At 36.4% G+C, this 18,007-nt stretch overlaps 1 protein-coding gene across 1 annotated transcript in view; it reads right to left on the reverse strand.

The window, feature by feature from the left end:
- Wdr44 (WD repeat domain 44) overlaps positions 1-17,037 on the reverse strand; it is an 87,463-nt gene extending 70,426 nt beyond the window's left edge. The window contains exon 1 of the mRNA XM_015498527.2: positions 16,549-17,037. Within this exon, the coding sequence (XP_015354013.1) occupies positions 16,549-16,610 (62 nt within the window). The 5' untranslated portion in view covers positions 16,611-17,037. The remainder of the gene's footprint in view (positions 1-16,548) is intronic.
- Positions 17,038-18,007: the final 970 nt, after the last annotated feature.

Consider the following 18,007-nt stretch of genomic DNA (forward strand, 5'->3'; position numbering starts at 1 on the left):
AAAAAACTCAAGAAGGCTATTGTAACAAACTGACAAAATTTCTAGATATTTAAGTTGACTTGTAGCCATTGTTTATATAGATATTTATATAAAACTATTCTCATTCAACATGATCAAAATGAGGTTAACTGATATAGGTAAAATAAACATCAACAGCTAACTTTCTAGATTAATCAATTGAAAGTATGTTATCATTAAAAAAGAGAATCACATACTACGTATATAGTTATTTTAGGACACTTTCCTCCCTTTATAAAAAGGATACTAGAAATATTTCAGATATACTATTTCTATATCAATCAAAAAACTGATGAACCTTCTGCAACAAGAAGTAGAATTTGCTTCTCAATTCTGTCAACTTATACTCTAAACATCCTCCCACCGCCTGAGGCACTAATAGAACCTAGATATGAATAGCAATAGATACAAATGTGTATTAAGAACCCATGTAGCCAGGTGTAGTGGGGCAGGCCTATAATCCCAGTGGCTCAGGAGACTGAGGCAAGAGGATTGTGAATTCAAAGCCAGCCTCAGCAACCTAGCGAGGCCCTAAGCAACTTAGTGAGACCTGTCTCTAAATAAAATATGGGGACTGGGGATGTGGCTGAGGTGGTTAATCACCCCTGGTACCAAAAAAAAAAAAAAACCCAACCCATAGATTAGATTCCCTAAATAGAAGCTACTTGAACTGCCTTACTAGGCCCACTACAAAACCCACATTTTGAAATCAGCTACTGACATGGTGACCACAGTAGGAATGCAAGTTGGTTTTTCAGAGCTTTGACCATTAGTTTCCCTGCAGGCAATTACTGGATCTTCATCACTCATGCCTTAGGGTAATTAGGACTTAAAATCATGGTATAAGTAATTAAATCTACTTTTAAAAAAGAACATTGAATTTCTATATTTTCAAAGAGCCAGACCTCATAAGCTATCCTACCTCTAGTTTCTCACCTGTTACCTATAGGCAGATTTTCTGCCTTTTGGGTTTGGTGTTTCTCCACCTATTAGATTTACCTGAAAACAAACAAACACAACTTATAAGGCTTTTGCAAATAGGGAGAAATCAGTGTGCAGGCGAAACCTACATTTGCCATCTATTTCACATTTAACTAAACAACTAGGAACGCAAAAAACCACCTCCTATGATATAAAAATAAAATATTAGTGCAATCTAATTCTTAACATCACCATTTCCAAACTTCTTATTATATTTCATGAAAGAAATATACCAAAACAATTGGGCACTGCACAGAGAAATGGACTAACTAGGTCTTTATTTTTGTTCCTAAGAAGACTTACTTCTTTTTCAGAGAATAAAAGGTGGCTGGCTATGAAGAAGCCAAGTAAAAAGCAGCAATGACATTGAAGTAGTAGTATAGAGCGAGTTTGGTGGAATAAAGCCTGTAGCTTGGGAAACATGTTTCTTATAGAAAGGTGACTCACTCTACAATGTAATTTTGTTTTTATCCCCCTTTTCTGCCTTTGCCATAAGAAAAACAAAACAAAACAAAAAGTAAGATGAGCTTAAGCAGTGTTTCAAGCAACTGAAACAAGCAGAACAAAGAACAGCTTGTTGATACAAAGAAAGTACTGGGATTCTAAGGTCCTTGAGGTGAACTGGATATGAGCAAAGATAAGGGAGTAGCCACTCATTAAAGTAAACAGCTAATTAAAGGGTTCTGATTTCTAAAGCCCAGCAAGCTTGAAATAGTAAGATCTGATAGCAAACCAAGACCAACACTAAAGTGCTAACTCTAAGCATGGAATCGGAAGGGTTCTGGTGCTCGGAAAACACTGACATGGAGTCCTATTATTGCCAACTGAGGCCAGGCAGGAAAAAAAATGCAGCAGCAAAAATCAGAAATCAAAACCAAACAATCGATCAACAAATATATGAAAAAATATTCAACATCTCTAGCAATTAGAGGAATGCAAATTAAAACTTCACTGAGATTTCAACTCACTCCAGTCAGAATGGCAATTATCAAGAATACAGGCAACAATAAATGTTGGCGAGGATGTGAGGAAAAAGGTACGCTCATATACTGCTGGTGGGACTGCAAATTGGTGCCACTATTGTGGAAAGCAGTATGGAGATTCCTCAAAAAAACTTGGAATGGAACCATCATTTGATCCAGCTATCCATTCCTTGGTTTATACCTGAAGGACTTAAAACCAGTCAGCTTACTATAGTGATGTATCCACGTCAATGTTTATAGCAGTTCAATTCATAGTACATTTTAAAATGTCATGTTTTAACTAGGCAGTAGAAAACAAATCACTCAAATTTCCCTGGACATAAGGCAATACTGGTTTACTAACAAGACTGACAAAAAGCTGACAAAACAGTTAAAATAATCACATAACAGGGAATACACTGAATCCTCCAAATGTGAACTATTTTTAGTTCACATATTATTATTTGAATGGTCATTTTAAGTTTTAAATATGATGAAAGCCCCAAAGTAGAAATATATCAAAAGTACCTATTTTATCAATGATATTGACAGAAATGGTGAGAAAATTCGGCACAATGGCTCTATATTTTTTGAAAGTATGTTTTGTGGCAATATTTTTAAATAACCTTTAATGAAATCAAAGGAAATTTAGTGGTGAAATATAAATCTGTTCACACATAAGGTAAATTACAAACTTAAAGTAGACCCTTAAGCAACTCTCTTGTCTAAAATGACAAACTGATTTTTAAAATATTATGTATATATTATATTTCCATGTCATATTCCTATATTTTCCATATATTTCCATGTCATTTTTCAATAATGTGTTTATTGAAAAAAATAACCAAAAAAAAATTGTGTTCTTTGTCCTACTCAAGAATGTTACACGAAAACCATTCTACTCTGCACATTTAAAACCATTCAATAAATACCTACATTAAAAAAAATAACTCTGGGGTAAGGCAGCAATATCATAATATTCCAATTAAGTAGGTTAAAATAAAAATCAGATCTATTAATGTTTTAAAGTAATTTCTAGTAAAAAATAGACAGAAGCAGATAACTAAAATTATGCCTGTCTGGAGAAGTCAATAACTATTGCAAACATGTGAAATCACCTTGTAACGTAATTTTTAAAAAGTAAACAAACAAGATGTTGGGCTGCAGGCCACATTACAGAAACTTTATCAAACTAATATGTTTATAAGATTTTGTAAGTTATCTAACATTCAGTGTAACACTTAATTGTAAACAGTAAATACCAGTAACTTGTAAATAAAAATTAGGGGGCTGGGGTTGTGGCTCAGTGGTGGAGTGCTTGCCTAGCATGCATGAGGCACTGGGTTCGATCCTCAGCACCACATAAAAATAAAAAAATAAAGATATTGTGTCCACCTAAAACAAACAAACAAACAAAAAATAGGGCTCTAAAGTACTTGTAAACCCCCCTTTAAAAAACGCAAATGGATCGCTTCTATGATCAGTGAACTTACATTTCAGTCTTCAAGATTCCTGGTTGAGTTCACTGATAATCACCCAAGAGAGGCAGAGGAACAAAAGTCAAATCAAACCATTTTTTTAAAATTAAAGAACGTTTACAGGTGTTATCTCTGATAAAAAGGTCTTAAAGGAAAATAAGTGGTAAACTAATGACTTAACTAAGATTCTGGTATAAAGTGTAGGGTTTTTTTTTTTTTTTGAGGGTGGGACAGTACTAGAGATTCTATAAATAGGACTTCATGCATGCTAGCCAAGCAATCAATTTTTTAAGAAAAATTGAGAAAAAGCCTCACTAAATTGCCCATGCTATCCTTGAACTTGTGATCTTCTGCCTCCCCAGTAGCTGACATTATAGGAATGTACCACCACATCCAGTTAATGGGTAGGTTTTAATTATTCATGTTCTTCTTCACCATCATAAATGGAAAATCAAACATATTTTGATAACATTTAATATTAAGCACTATATAAATTCAATTTTTATGCTTTTTTGACTTGAATTTCTCCTTCTGCAATTTTTTATGAAAAATGTATGAAGGACTTAAATATTCTAGAAAAATCTTAAATTACCTAGAATACTTACATACATTAAACATTCTATAGGTCAAGTTTAAGTCCTTTATGATTTATTATAAAAAAGCTTATTCAATCTTATCGGCATCTTAAATAGTAATTACTATTCATGTAATTTTTCAATTACCTAGTTATCAGGAATGCATTTTTCCCATTAATTTAATAGTCAATAGAGATTTGGTTAGGTAGAAAATGTTAATAACTATCATGTATCTCATTGTGACTACTAGAAAACACATATGAAGGAGAAAGGGGAAAAAGAAATATTGGGTAAGTGAGTTGTGGCCAAAAGTATGAGTGAGAGTTATAAATAATTATCCCACCACAGTACCATGGCCTGACTAAACAACTGACAACAATTTATAAAACAATTACAGAAAAAAAAATCTGGGGATAGAGACTTTTGAGTGGCTCACATCCTGGGTTACCCTTATGAACAAAGAACATGCTGGGCATGGTGGTGAAGGCCTGTAATCCCAGCAACTCGGTAGACTGAGGCAGAAGGATTGCAAATTCAAAGCCAGCCTAAGCAACTTAGACCCTGACTCAAAATAAAATGTAAAAAGGGCTGAGAATGTGGCTCAGTGGATACGCACCCCTGGGACCCTGGGAGAGAGAGAGAGAGAGAGAGAGAGAGAGAGAGAGAGAGAGAGAGAGAGAGAGAAGAACGCACCCTTTGAAAGACAGTGAACAGTTGTCTGGGATTCCATCTTTTTCAGTAGCAAGGTTACTTCCTGATCTGGCTTACGTAACAATCAATTATGTCAAAGCTTAAAAAGAAGGGCATAAAAAACTCTCCCTTTTATTATTTCAAAGTTCTATATACCCAAATGTCAGGAGTTAGCCTTGTCATTTTAATAATTTATATGTAAACTAGAACATCACAAAATGTTTATAGTTTAGAAAATGAAAGTAGGGGTGACCTAGTGTTTTAAATCTTCATTCAAAACCATTTGTTTAATTACCATAAGTTAGTAAAATTTTACCTCTTGCTGACTTACAAGTCCCTAACCTATCCTAAGCTATCAATTTTTCCACCTATCTAAAAAATTGTCCTATCACACAGAACTACAAGACAGTCAGAAGTGACTGTGTATTAAGAAAAACTTTGAAAATCAATGTCCAACATTAGTAGGCATTATGGAGTTCTTATTCTTTGCATGTAACAACACATAGAATTATATAGTACTAATTTTTTTTTATTTTGAACACATTTACCCCTGGAAAAAAAGTTAATAACAAGAATTTGATATAATGGCAGGATAACTGTCAATATTTCCCAAGGTTTCACTGTTAACATTTAATATTTATTGAGTACAGGATGTCCCCAAGTTACAAAGGTCCCATAAATACAAACCACTGTCCTTGCCTCAGCCCCTCCCCTACTTCTCTTATAGTAACTGGAATGTGTGGGAGGGGAGCTGGGATGATTAGGTAAGATCTGAGTGTACCAGGAAGTTTGAAAGTAGAAGAAATTGTGAAGGGAAGTGGAACGCCACAGAACATGCATACTCATCAACTCAATCCCCATCTAAACCTTCTGCTGCTGTTACACTTCAACTGTGGATATCTCTCCATGCTGGGAAATAAGGAAAAGGCTAAAATAAAGAACAGCAGCCTAGAACTATGACCTGGGATATAACAGGGATAATAAAATTCATTTAAAGGAAAAAGTCATTTACCTTAAGCCCTTAATCCAATTCAATAAAAATAAAGTACACATTGCAAAATATCAACAGACCTACTTGCTCTCACTCATCAAGGTACTAATTTTATCAAGCTACTGAATTCACTCTGCTTACCCATCTTTGTGTAATCCAATAACCCATACCCACCAGACACACTACTAAAAAAATTTCACTTACGAAAGTATATATCCAATTTAACTGACTTTTCCCCTTATTCCTTCCCCAATCCTTCCACTCTTCATATTTCATCCACCACTGTTCCTTCTCAGTTATAAGGGACAAGAACTGTTATGCTAGGAAATCTCTGTAGTAATGTTACTAGGAAGGAGAAAGTTGGCAATAAAGAGTGGATTTGGGGCTGAGGAAAATGTTCAAACCACCTGTCATTTCAGTTTGACATGGGAAAATAAGCATATTTTAAGAGTGGTTTTTTTTTAACTTTTTTTTTTGGTACTGGGGATTGAACTCATGGGAGCTTAACCACTGACCACATCCCCAGCCTGTTTTTATTTTTTATTTTATTTTGAGACGGGTCTCACTAAGTTACTTAGGGCCTCACCAAATTGCTGAGGCTTCCAAACTATGAGGATTACAGACGTGTGCCACCACATCCAGCTAAGAGGTTTTTTTCAAAAACACTTAAGTTGTTACTAGTACTGCTAATAACCAGAAAGATTACTTACCCAGTACCCTAATTTAAATAAAGGATTTCCGAGACATATTTAAAAGAGGACTATGGGTTTTAAGTTCATCCATAGCTATTCATATCAGTTCAAGAATAAGGCCAGAAAGAATACTCCTATCCCTTCTCTCAAACCTACTTAGTGATCAAATGCTTGCTTTGAACAAACCAAGCTTGAATACAGCACAACATGCTGTTTACTGGTTCTCTAGAAAGTTTGATCTGCAGTCCATCAGAACATTCAGGGTTCAATTATGGTATGGAGGGGTCAGAGTTGTGGTCCAGGGGTAGAGCACTTGCCTAGCATGTGTGAGGCACTGGGTTCCATTCTCAGCACCACATATAAATAAATAAAGGTCCATCAACAACTAAAAAAAATTATGGTATAGAAAAAATGGTTAAAAGTTTTCCATCTTAAGTTTCTAATAATTTTATGTGCCACCCTTGGATTTTTAAAAATTTATCCTCCCTCTTTTAAAATTTTAAGGATCAGCGTCCCATGGAGAGAGTAAAACTTTCTGCTCTGAAGTCTATTTTGTGCAATTAATATTCTCCTAGGGGGCATTATTAAAACTTAACTGCAGTGTTGAATAAGATGTACTAATCTTAAAATGAAACCATTCAACGTATGATTTAAATAAAAATTATAGATAAGATTTTATCATTCAGTGCCAAAGGTATATACTAACAAGCTTACTATAATAATTTCTAATTCAGGAAAGTTACTTTTTGAAAAATATCACAATATCTTAAAAGTAAAATCTTAATGAAACATACAAAAATCAGTTTGTTTCCATACCAATAGCAAATTGTCTGAAAAGGAAACAAAAACGCAACCTCATTTGCAATAGTTAAAAAACCCTAAGAATAAACCAAAGATATGAAAGAGCTACAATGAAAATTATCAAACACTGATGAGATAAATCAAAACAGATACCAAAAAGACATCTGAAATTCATGAATTAGAAGAATCAATAGTTAAAATGTCTGTAATACTAAATCAATCTACAGATTCCATGCGTTCCCTATCAAAATATCAGTAACACTTCTCACAGATCAGAAAAAAAAATTACAAAATTCATATGGAACCACAAAAAATCCTCAAATAGAGAAAGCAATCCTGAACAAAAAGAATAAAGCAGGCAAAATTACACTACCTGACTTCAAAACATACTGCAAAGCTATAATAATTAAAATTAAGTGGTACTGGCATAAAAAGACACACAGACCAGGAATAGAGCAGGAGCCTAGAAATAAATACACATATCCATCCCCAACTGATCTTTGACAAAGGTGCTTAGTACATGCACTAGATAAAGGACAATAAATTGTGCTGGGGAAATTGGATATCCACATGAAATTAATCCCCTATCACCAATTGATTTAAAAAAATTCAAAATGGATTAAAGATCTAAATGTAAGACCTGAACCATGAAACTACTAGAAGAAAACATAGATGAAATGCTTCAGGACAATTGAATGGGCAAGGATTTTTAGGATAAGACCCTAAAAGCACAGGAAATGAAAATAAAAATAGAAAATTTTGTTTATACCAAGTTAAAAAGCTCTGCACAGCAAAGTTAACAATCAACACAGCAAAGAGATGACTTACAGAATAGGAGAAAATATTTGCAAGCTATATATTTGACAAAGGATTGATAACCAGAATATATAAAGAACTCAAACAACAGCAACCCCCCCCCCCATAATCCCACTTAAAATGACATTTAGTTACAAAGTTACATTTCTCAAAAGAAGACATACAAATGGCCAACAGGTACATGAAAAAAGTACAACTTCCCTAATCATCAGGGAAACACAAATTGAAACAGAACCACTAGACATCACTCCACTTCAATTAGAATGGCTATTATCAAAAAGATAAAAGATAACAGGTGCTGTCAAGGCTATGGAGAGAAAGGAACCCTTGCACACTGATGATTGGAGTGTAAATTAATACATTGTGGAAAAACAGTATGGAGGTGCTTCAAAAAATTTAAAATAGAACTACCATATGACCCAGCAATACTACTACTGGGTTTATATCCAAAATAAATGAAATCAATCCAAAGAGATATCAACATGCCCAGGGTAATTACCAGGAGAGAGAAGCAACTGAAGTTATTTATCAACTGGTGAATAGATAAAAAAATGTAGAAAATATATGCAATGGAATACTATTCAGCCATAAAAAAGAATGAAAACTTGTTGTTTGTGACATCCTGTATAGAACTGGAGATCATTATGTTAACTGAAATAAGCCAAGCACAGAAAGACAATTGCCACATGATCTCACTCACATGGAATCTAAAACAGTTGATCTTATAGAAGTTGAGAGTAAAATGGTAGTTCCCAGAGGCTGAAGAAATAAGAAGTGAGGGAAGACAGATTACAGTTGATTAACAGGTACTAAGTTACAGTTAGGAGAAAGAAGTTCTGGTATTCTATGACATAATAGAGTGACTACAGATAATGATAATGCACTGCATAATTTTTCTTTAAATCTAAAAGAAAGATTCTGAATGTTTTCACCATAAAACAATGATAAATAAAGAGATAGATTTACCTTGATTTAAACATTACACAAAGTATACATGCATCAAAACATCACATGGCACCTCATTAATATGTGTACTTCTTATGTATCAATTTAAAAAGTAGAATTCTACTTTGCTAAATAGAAATGACTTATATTATTGTAATGTATGGAAATGATACCAAAGCTTAAACCTTAACAGAATAACCACCTCCAATTTAGTAAATACAAAAGATCAATTGTGCACATTTAGAAGTTACTACTATACCTAGCAATACTAATAAGCATGAGCTCCAAAACCAAACATTAATGGAAGTGACTTAAATATTTGATATAGTTCTTCAATATCCTTATTTTGAGCAAAATAAATAACATATGTATAACTTTAATTATTTGAATTCTGAGTTTTTATGAGATAAAAATGTTAAGTGAACACAAAAAAAACTTAAAGACCCATCCAATTATTCAGTCTTTATCTTTCCTTCTTTGTTTATTCAAAGGCTGTGAAATAAAGATAACATTTCCTATTAAATTTCTAAACAGTTTTCTCAAATTATAATGAACTCATCTAAAGGCCAAATATTCTTTCTACAACCCATAGAAATCATTTTTGTTAAAATATTATTTGGTAGTTGTTGATGAATCAAGATGCTTTTAAAGCACTTCAGCTAAGCTGTGATGATACTGAGTCTAAAATCCTATTTGCAAATATATTTCCTAAAGGTCACCCTTGATCTTGAAATTTATTCTACTTGGTATTACAAAGGATGGCCAATGGATGCATTCAATCTAAAAGACAATGGTTAACATTGGAACTGAGATAATTAGTATGAAGAAATTGCTGCATGAACATGTTTTTGTTAAATTCTGTATGTTTAAAATGTTTAAAAGTGCTTGGAGGAAAAAAAGGTTTCATGAGCTTGAAAGCAACTGACCCTGATGGAATGCCAAATTATAAACTGCCAGACAGCTGCAGCTGGTAATAAAATGCTAAGACCTGGAGCACTTTAGCAGAACCTGATTATATGGTAATCCTAGCATCTGAGAGAAGGCAAAAGAGCTAGAAGAATAACTGATAGACTGGTTGCTATAGTAACCAAGATAAATTTGTATACTGACTGGGAAAAACATTGGGGTTGTCATCAGTTATGAGGCTCACATTTTGTCTTAGGTGCTTTCCCCTCAATTTTGAATCATGAGAGGACAGAGCACCCAATTAAAGATTTATCTGGTTAACTGAATAATATCCAAAAGAAAAAGGGAAACAGGCTTTGTGAATGTTAGTAGAAATTACCTTAGCTCTGGATAGAAAATAGAAATGTAGGTTAATTATCAATTCAAGTCAATATCAGTAAGGCATCATACGGTACCTATAATTTTTGTGACTTTATTTATTTTTTGTCATAGATGGACAGAGTACTTTTATTTATTTTTAAAATTTTTATGGAGTGCTGCTGAGGATCAAACACAGTGCTTCATATGTGCTAGGCAAGTGCTCTGCCATTAAGCTACAGCCCTGGCTCCAATTTTGTGACTTTAAATATTATCAGAGATATTTCTTACAGGTTATTAATTTCTTGAATATAGGGTTATTTAAAACAAACCATTTATGTGTATGTAAAACAATACTAAATGGTGGAATTTGTCTTATCTCAGTTATGCAGGCCCTAGGAAGCAGCTTCATAACCTGGTCCCCTCACCCCCTCCACCTCCTTCACTACAACTTTCATGATCTACTTTTCATACTCTCTTCCTATACCTCATTACCCCAAGATGTACTCTCCCCAAATTGTAGCCAGAGTGTGAAGAGGAAATAGTTAAAAAAAAAAAAACTGTTGACTTTATTTAACAAACAGGTTCTTTAAGGGATTTACCTGAAAAATTCATCTGTCATAACAACGAACTGAAGAGGACACACACAAGAGTGTTGTACAAAGGTTGCATACTAAAAATTAAAAGTTTTTTTCCCTGTCCTATAAGATAGTCAATGAACTATTTTTATCCTAAAACTGTATAGGTTTTTTATATTTTTAAAAATTAAATTTTGTCTACTCTATTTTATGAAGTAGGTTATCAAAAACAGAATAAAGCTTTCAACTTACAGATTCAAATTGATCCCCCCAAATTGCCATCCTGCTACCAACTGTCCTACCTAAATGAGTCACCAATTGACAGTTGGAAGTCACTAAATTTAGAACTTAATTTTACTAATTAATATGTTGAAGGTTTTTCCACTTCAATATGATAAGACTGTGGTAAAACAGCATTATAAATGAATTTCTATCAATCCACAAAATCAACAGCAATCAAATATAATCTATGATTGAATGTCAAAAACTCAGGAACAAATGGCCATAAAGGAGGTTTTGCTTCCCTAAAGTAATTCACATCATGCAAATATTGTTTAAATAAAACTGCATAAATTTTCAATTCAGAGAGAAACATTTCTGAGGGCTAAGTAAGAAAGCTGAATTTTCAACAAAGACAGTTTTGTTTTTTAGATGTAGAAATTCTTCTAGACACTTTTATCACAGTTCTCATAAGTTAATCAATATTTTGCCGTTACTCTATTCTAAACATGGTAGTTGCAAGTAACACTAACTAGACTCCTAAAAATAAACTAATATGAACTCTGTTCTACATAAGCCAGTCTGCCACCATTTTCATTCTGACTTGGAGAAAAGTAGTGAGCAATAGGATCCTAGAACAGTCAATGTCCTTTGACAAGTAAAGCATGAAGAAATAGTCATGTTAGATAGAAGTAGACCATCTTGGAAGTCTGGCAAACAGGGTATGTATCAGAAACCTATAACAGGGATAACCAGCATTATTCTCCTCAATTCCACATGGCAGCACCATACAAATGAGGAATCAAGAAACCTGGGTTCAGTGCTGGGTGCAGTGGCACAAGCCTGTAATCCTCAGGAGACTGAGGCAGGAGGGTGACAAGTTCAAAGCCAGCTTCAGCAACTTAGTGAGGACCTAAACACTAAGCGAGACCCTGTCTCTAAATAAAACACACAAAAAAAGGGCTGCAGATGTTGCCCAGTGGTTAAGCACCCCTGGGTTTAATCCCCAGTACCCCCCCCCCAAAAAAAAAGAAAAAGAAAAAAAGAAAAAACAAAATCAAAAAACAACTTAAGTTCTAGTTCTAGTCTACCATTAATCAGCAGTGTGTTACTTCCCCTCTCTGAGCCTAGGTTTCACTTTCAGTTAAATGGGAGGACTGGGTTAAATAATGGATCCCTTTCTACTACAAAATGTATGATTCCCTCTTCTGAGGCCTCAAATATATTTTGGCTGAATACAGTGTTGAAAATGCTACATTAATTTTTATAACATGTTCTCAGTGTCAGCCTTTAGAATGTGTAGATACAAGCTACAGGATTTAGCAGAGGCAATCAATTAATATATAATTTATCCAAAAAATAATTTCAAATCTATTGGTCTTTCTTGAATCATGTACCAAAGACATCAAGTTTGTTAAACTCAAAGTTGTGTGTGTATGATTTCCAAGAACAAAAGCTTATCAATAAAAGCACACTATCAAATCTCCATATAATGACAGGCATTTAGAGTCAGAAGGGTTCTCAAAATGTAATCTCAATTTAAAGATGAGGAAATGACATGACTCAGTTCAGAGCTCCTTTCTACTATACCACAGTTCCTCTTTCCTTTCCTGCTGTATTAACCATGATACCAGAGAAAATGACAGACTGTGAAACTGGTCTGTGTTCTAGTCCTGGTTCTGCCATGAATTTGTCATAGCACCATGGACAATTCACTTTCCTTCTATGGGCTTCAAGTTTTCACATTTTATAAGAAATAGCTTAACTACATGTTCCTCCTATTTAATAACAGAAAATAATCTTATAAGATTCCTTTCTGACAAAAATACATATTCCTGAAAGAAAAAGTGGGAATTTCTAGTGAAGAGAACTGAAAAGTTTGGGCTGCTGGTTTTAATTTTATTTTTGGTATTGGAGATTGTACCCAGGGCACTTTAACAATAAGCTACATCTCCAGCCCTTTTAATTTTTTGAGACACTAAGTTCTGAGGCTGGCCTTGAACTTGTGATCCTCCCAGCCTCCCAAGTCACTGCGATTACAGCAGTGTGTCACTGTAACTGGCTTTTTCTGATTTTTAATTTTTTGGGATTGAACCCATAGCCAAGCGCTATATGGATGAGATGCATCCTGAGCTTCCCCTGCCAAACCCCGGGTTAAATTTTGAGATAAGGTCTTGCTAAATTGCATATCTTGGTCTCAAATTTGTGATCCTACTGCCTCAGACTCTCTAGCAGCTCGGATTACAGGTGTGCACCACCACACCTAGTTGGGATGCTGGTTTTCTTTTTTCACATTTTTTATTGGTTCATTACAGTTGTACCTAATGATAGGATTTTTGTTACATATTCCTGCATGCACAGAATGTAATAATATAATTTAGCCAATATCAATCCCCAGAACTTCCCCCCTCCCTTCCCTCCTCCCACATGGTGGTCTCTTTCCTCTACTGATCTCCCTTTGATTTTCATGAGATTCCCACCTATTCCCCACCTTTCCCCCCCTTTTTCCTCTCTAGCTTCCACATATAAGAGAATACATATATCCTCTGACCTTCTAAGTTTGGCTTATTTTATTTAACATAAGGGTCTCTAGTTCTGAGTTGCTGGTTTTAAACTGATGCATCAGTTCAATTCAGCAAGTTGGCCCTAAAGTATTTGACCCAGAACCTATTTGGGGAGAATCTCCCTGACCCCACTCTATACATAGTATGGAGGAAGCTATGATGTACTAGAAAAAAATTCTGGACTAATGAGTTTGAAGAGCTGGTTTCAAATCCCAGCTCTGACACTTACAAGTTGTCTCTCCTAAAATAATCCACTTAACTTCTCTGAGTCTAAGGTTCCTTATTTGTAAAACTAGAGACAGGAATAAAGAAACTAGACCTAAAGTATCAGTCAAAATAAAGCATTATAAATATAGTACATTTTGCAAACCTGGGCAAGAGGAGATGATCTGCCACTGTGAAAAGTATGTTGTACTGAACTCAAAACTCTTTCTGTAAAAAATTGCTAATTTTCAACTTTTTACATTTACTTTCAAAGAGCAGATTAACAAAACTGAAGACAATATTGGATGGGCAATGCAAGAAATACATTTTTAGGAAATGGACTGTATACTTGAATTTCACTGATCAATAAAAACACATGAGATAATGCTCAACTGTCTGCTCAGTTAACTACAATTTGAAGAAAAGGTCTGTGTGTACCCAAATAGACAAAGCAAGGAGTATTTCTTAAAAGTGTCCACATCCAGTCTATTTATCTCTTAGGGTTTGTAAGATGTGTTACTCCAGTTCATATCAAGGGACAGAAGATAATTCTGATGACCACATATTGAGTGATGCCTTCTGTTTCTACAAATCAAGATTTCTCACTGAGTTTCTAGGTAGTTAGTTTTCGGTCAAGTGGGCTAACAGTAGCTTATGCAAACAAACCTGCCACAAAGGATAGAGGAAAATGTAAATGATCCTACCCCTTTCTCTCCTCTGAATACAGCTAGTTCTTTTCAGATGTAATTCTCCAGATGAGTTTATTTTCTTCCAAATTCTTTCACTAATGCAGCAGAGCCACGAAACCCAAACAGATCCTATATTCTGTTAACAGAATTTTTTTCAACATACTCAGATTTTAGGCAAGTCTAGAGTTAAAATTAGGAAGCTGAGTCCCAAGGACTTATTATTATTATTATTATTATTATTATTTTCACCTAGTATCAAAGTGTTTAAGAAGCTATATTATCCCAGAGGGAGGAAGTGACTATCAGTTCTATCAAAATGAGTCATCTAGTTTAGATAAGTGGGCTGGGATGTAGCTCAGTTGGTAGAGTGCTTGTCTCACAATACTTCCAAGTTCTGGATACAACCTCCCAAAGCAAACACTGTGTAAAGATAACAAATTTGCTAATGTCCAGAAAGAAAGACAGGAATGAATATTTGAATGCTTTTCTGTACCAAGTACTGGACTAAACAGTTTACATAGGTTCTGAAATAACTGTTCTTTGAGATTAAAGTTATTCAATGAACTTAATATCCACATAATTCTAGATTGATAATCAAGTAAACCGATTATTTCCTTCCCCCACTCCAACACACACACACACGTACTAAAGGATTCAGTCTCTCATTTAACCTGAAATGATAGTTCATTACTTCGAAGGGAAAATCATGCACAAAAATTTTAAAGTAATACAAAGTATTTGAAAATTTAAATGCATTTTTATTCTCTACTATGTAGCTATGAACGTGTCTCAGATATTGAACTTGAAGGAGATTCAGTGTCATCTCAAGATCTGGCATTACCATCCCCAAATCTCACAACAGTGAAGTAATATGAATGTTAGTGAGAACATACACATTTGCAATCTGCCAACATACATTTCTTTCTGATTTTGTGGCTGTAAGTTTTTTGGTATAAGTTGTGTATAATAAAGATTTTAGAATGATTTCTAAAATGTACAGATAACTTTATCAAACAGGGTATTTCTTCCACGGGGTAAGCATGAGAATTGAAGGCTGTTGAACTCCCAGAACCATATTGTGATTTATACTAACATACAAATTTTACCAATTCTAAATTCTTACAGCATGAAAATATATTTCACTGCCCCTAGTTCCACTCATGTTAGTAGAAGAGTTTGGCAAAAACGCTTTAAACACTATTTCGACTTTGAAAAGTAGAAGAGTGGAAAGTAAGTGGAAGTTCTGGTCAAGGGAAGTATTCCAACTATTGTACTTTCAACTCAGAATCACCCATATTAATCACCACTAAAACATCTTGCAAAATTAGATAAAGGGCACAATGCTGGGGCTCCCGGTCCAAGCACCAGATTACTCAGCACTTGTTTGTACCTCTATAATCTGTTGTATACATTTATGTCTGGCTCCCTTTTAGATCACATCCTTCTCCCCAATGGTAAAGGTCTTGTCTTTGATTCCGTTTGCCTCACTGTAAGGTGCTATTTTAGTAAAACACTGTTGATTCAGAATGTCTTGCTAAAGGACTTCCTTAAGTAAATGGCCAATCTTTCCTCCACTCCTTTTCTGTGCAAGAAAAAGTGGACAGCAAGTAGGTAAGAGTTACAGCTATCTCTGACACCAATAGGTAAGGTAGCGGTAAAAGAAAAAAAAAATTGGGAAGTGCAATTTCTCCTGTTACCGCTCCTTTAATCTATGGTCCCCGAGGCCAAAGCGGATGTTTGAAAAAGGTAAGTCTGAACCCCACAAATAGAAATCTCCGGTTCTCAAGCACGTAAACTGTCCCACTCAAAGAAGGTTGAATATGACGAGACAGGGGATCCGAGCGAGCACCCGGGCAGTTCTTTAAGGAAAGGGGCGAGAGGTGCCCGAGGCGGACGATTCTTCCTTCTCCAACTTACCCTACCCTAAGGAGCCCCAGATCTGGGCTCTGAAGTGCTGAAGTGAGACTGAGAGGAACAGCAGTGGCGGACACAGCGGGACCTGGGAGGGGTGTAGGGGAAAGCACAGGAGAAGCCAGGGCACTGGGATGCCCAGCTTTTGGGCCATATAGCTTCGTTACTTACCCTACAGGGTGCACATCTTCAGGGGCATCATAGAATTCCTCGGTGTCGCTTTCCGACGCCATTTATAGGACACACCCGCGGGTGAGGGGGCCGGCAAGGAGGAAGGGTGACTCTCCCGTCTCCTCCTCTTCGTCCTCCACCTCGACGAGACTATGGGGAGGTGGGTCCCAGGCGAGGTTAAGGAGGGAGCAAACGATCTGGAGTGAGAAGCCGGCTAGGGAAAAGGGGGCCGCCCTCAGTTGCCGGGCTGCGGGAATGAACCGCAGAGCGGCTGTCTGAGGAGGCGGCAGTGAGCCCAAGGACTGTTGCTGCCGCCGCTCCGGGCGATAGGTGTATAAGGAGCGCAGGAGAAGAGGCGGTGGCTCTTCTCAGTGGGGGAGGGCGGGCGTGCCGCGACAGCAGCTCCAATTTCTCCCGCAGCAGCAATTACAGCAGCTGGGAGAGCTAGTTGTCCGCAAAATACCGACACGCTCCTACCCTCGCGAGACTTCGGGAGGGGCCGGTAAAAGCGTGGGCGGGGCGAAGAGGTGGCGGGGGCGGTCTCAGAGAGGCAGCTCTGTGATTACTTATGCCTGGGAAGCCTATCAAAACAGCGCAAGCGCGTTAAAGGCGTTGGGTGAGGGCAGGAAGTAGCGGAGAAGGGAGGGGTGAGCCTCCTAAAGGGAGGAGTCTAGGACCTGCGCAGGAGCAGCGTGGAGCCCCAACTTTGTGGGCGCGTGCCCGACGTAGGTGGGGTCTGGCATAGCGCTTTACCCACTAACTATACCAACTCTTACAGTTCCAAAGAGAGGCATTTAAAAGGGATAATTTTGAGTCTGCTTTTTTTTTTCTTGTGAGGGAATGCTGTCGGGAACTGTTGGTGTGGGCATTTTGATGTGTATTTACGTTGCCTTAGTAGCCAAGCCCGAAATATCCCACCCTAGGGCGTCAGCAGGTCCACCACATCTAGAGCGTTACAGGAATAACCCGACTTATTCACAGCAAGAGCTCTCATTGAGATCCCTAGATAGATCCGGACCACCAGAGGATAGGGTCCATGAGAGATACGCGGGGAGTGCCCCAATTCCATGGAGTAATGATGGATTTATTGCTGGAACTGAGCCAGTATAAGGCCTCTGGTTACTTTTTCCTCCACATACCTCTGTTGCTGCCCCTCTTAATGTGAGACAAATTCTTACTGCCCAAGATGTGCGTCAGCCAAATGGTAAATATATGTTGAGCAGATACCACTGCAAGGCTAAGATAGTAACTTGATACTGATCTTCGATTGCTCAACGTCCAGTGATGAAAATAGGCACTTTTTGAAAGACCAAGATAGTCTTTCTTAAACAACAGATCGTTGGCCATCAAAGTGATAACATTGACTTTCACTGCGATCACAAGACACATTTATTTTTCCCACTGACGTCATGATAAGCAGGCTCTTGGAGCTGTTTATGCAGCCTCAACTTATTACTCA

This window comes from Marmota marmota, unplaced genomic scaffold (assembly GCF_001458135.2).
Source record: "Marmota marmota marmota unplaced genomic scaffold, marMar, whole genome shotgun sequence".
Lineage (NCBI taxonomy): Eukaryota > Metazoa > Chordata > Mammalia > Rodentia > Sciuridae > Marmota > Marmota marmota.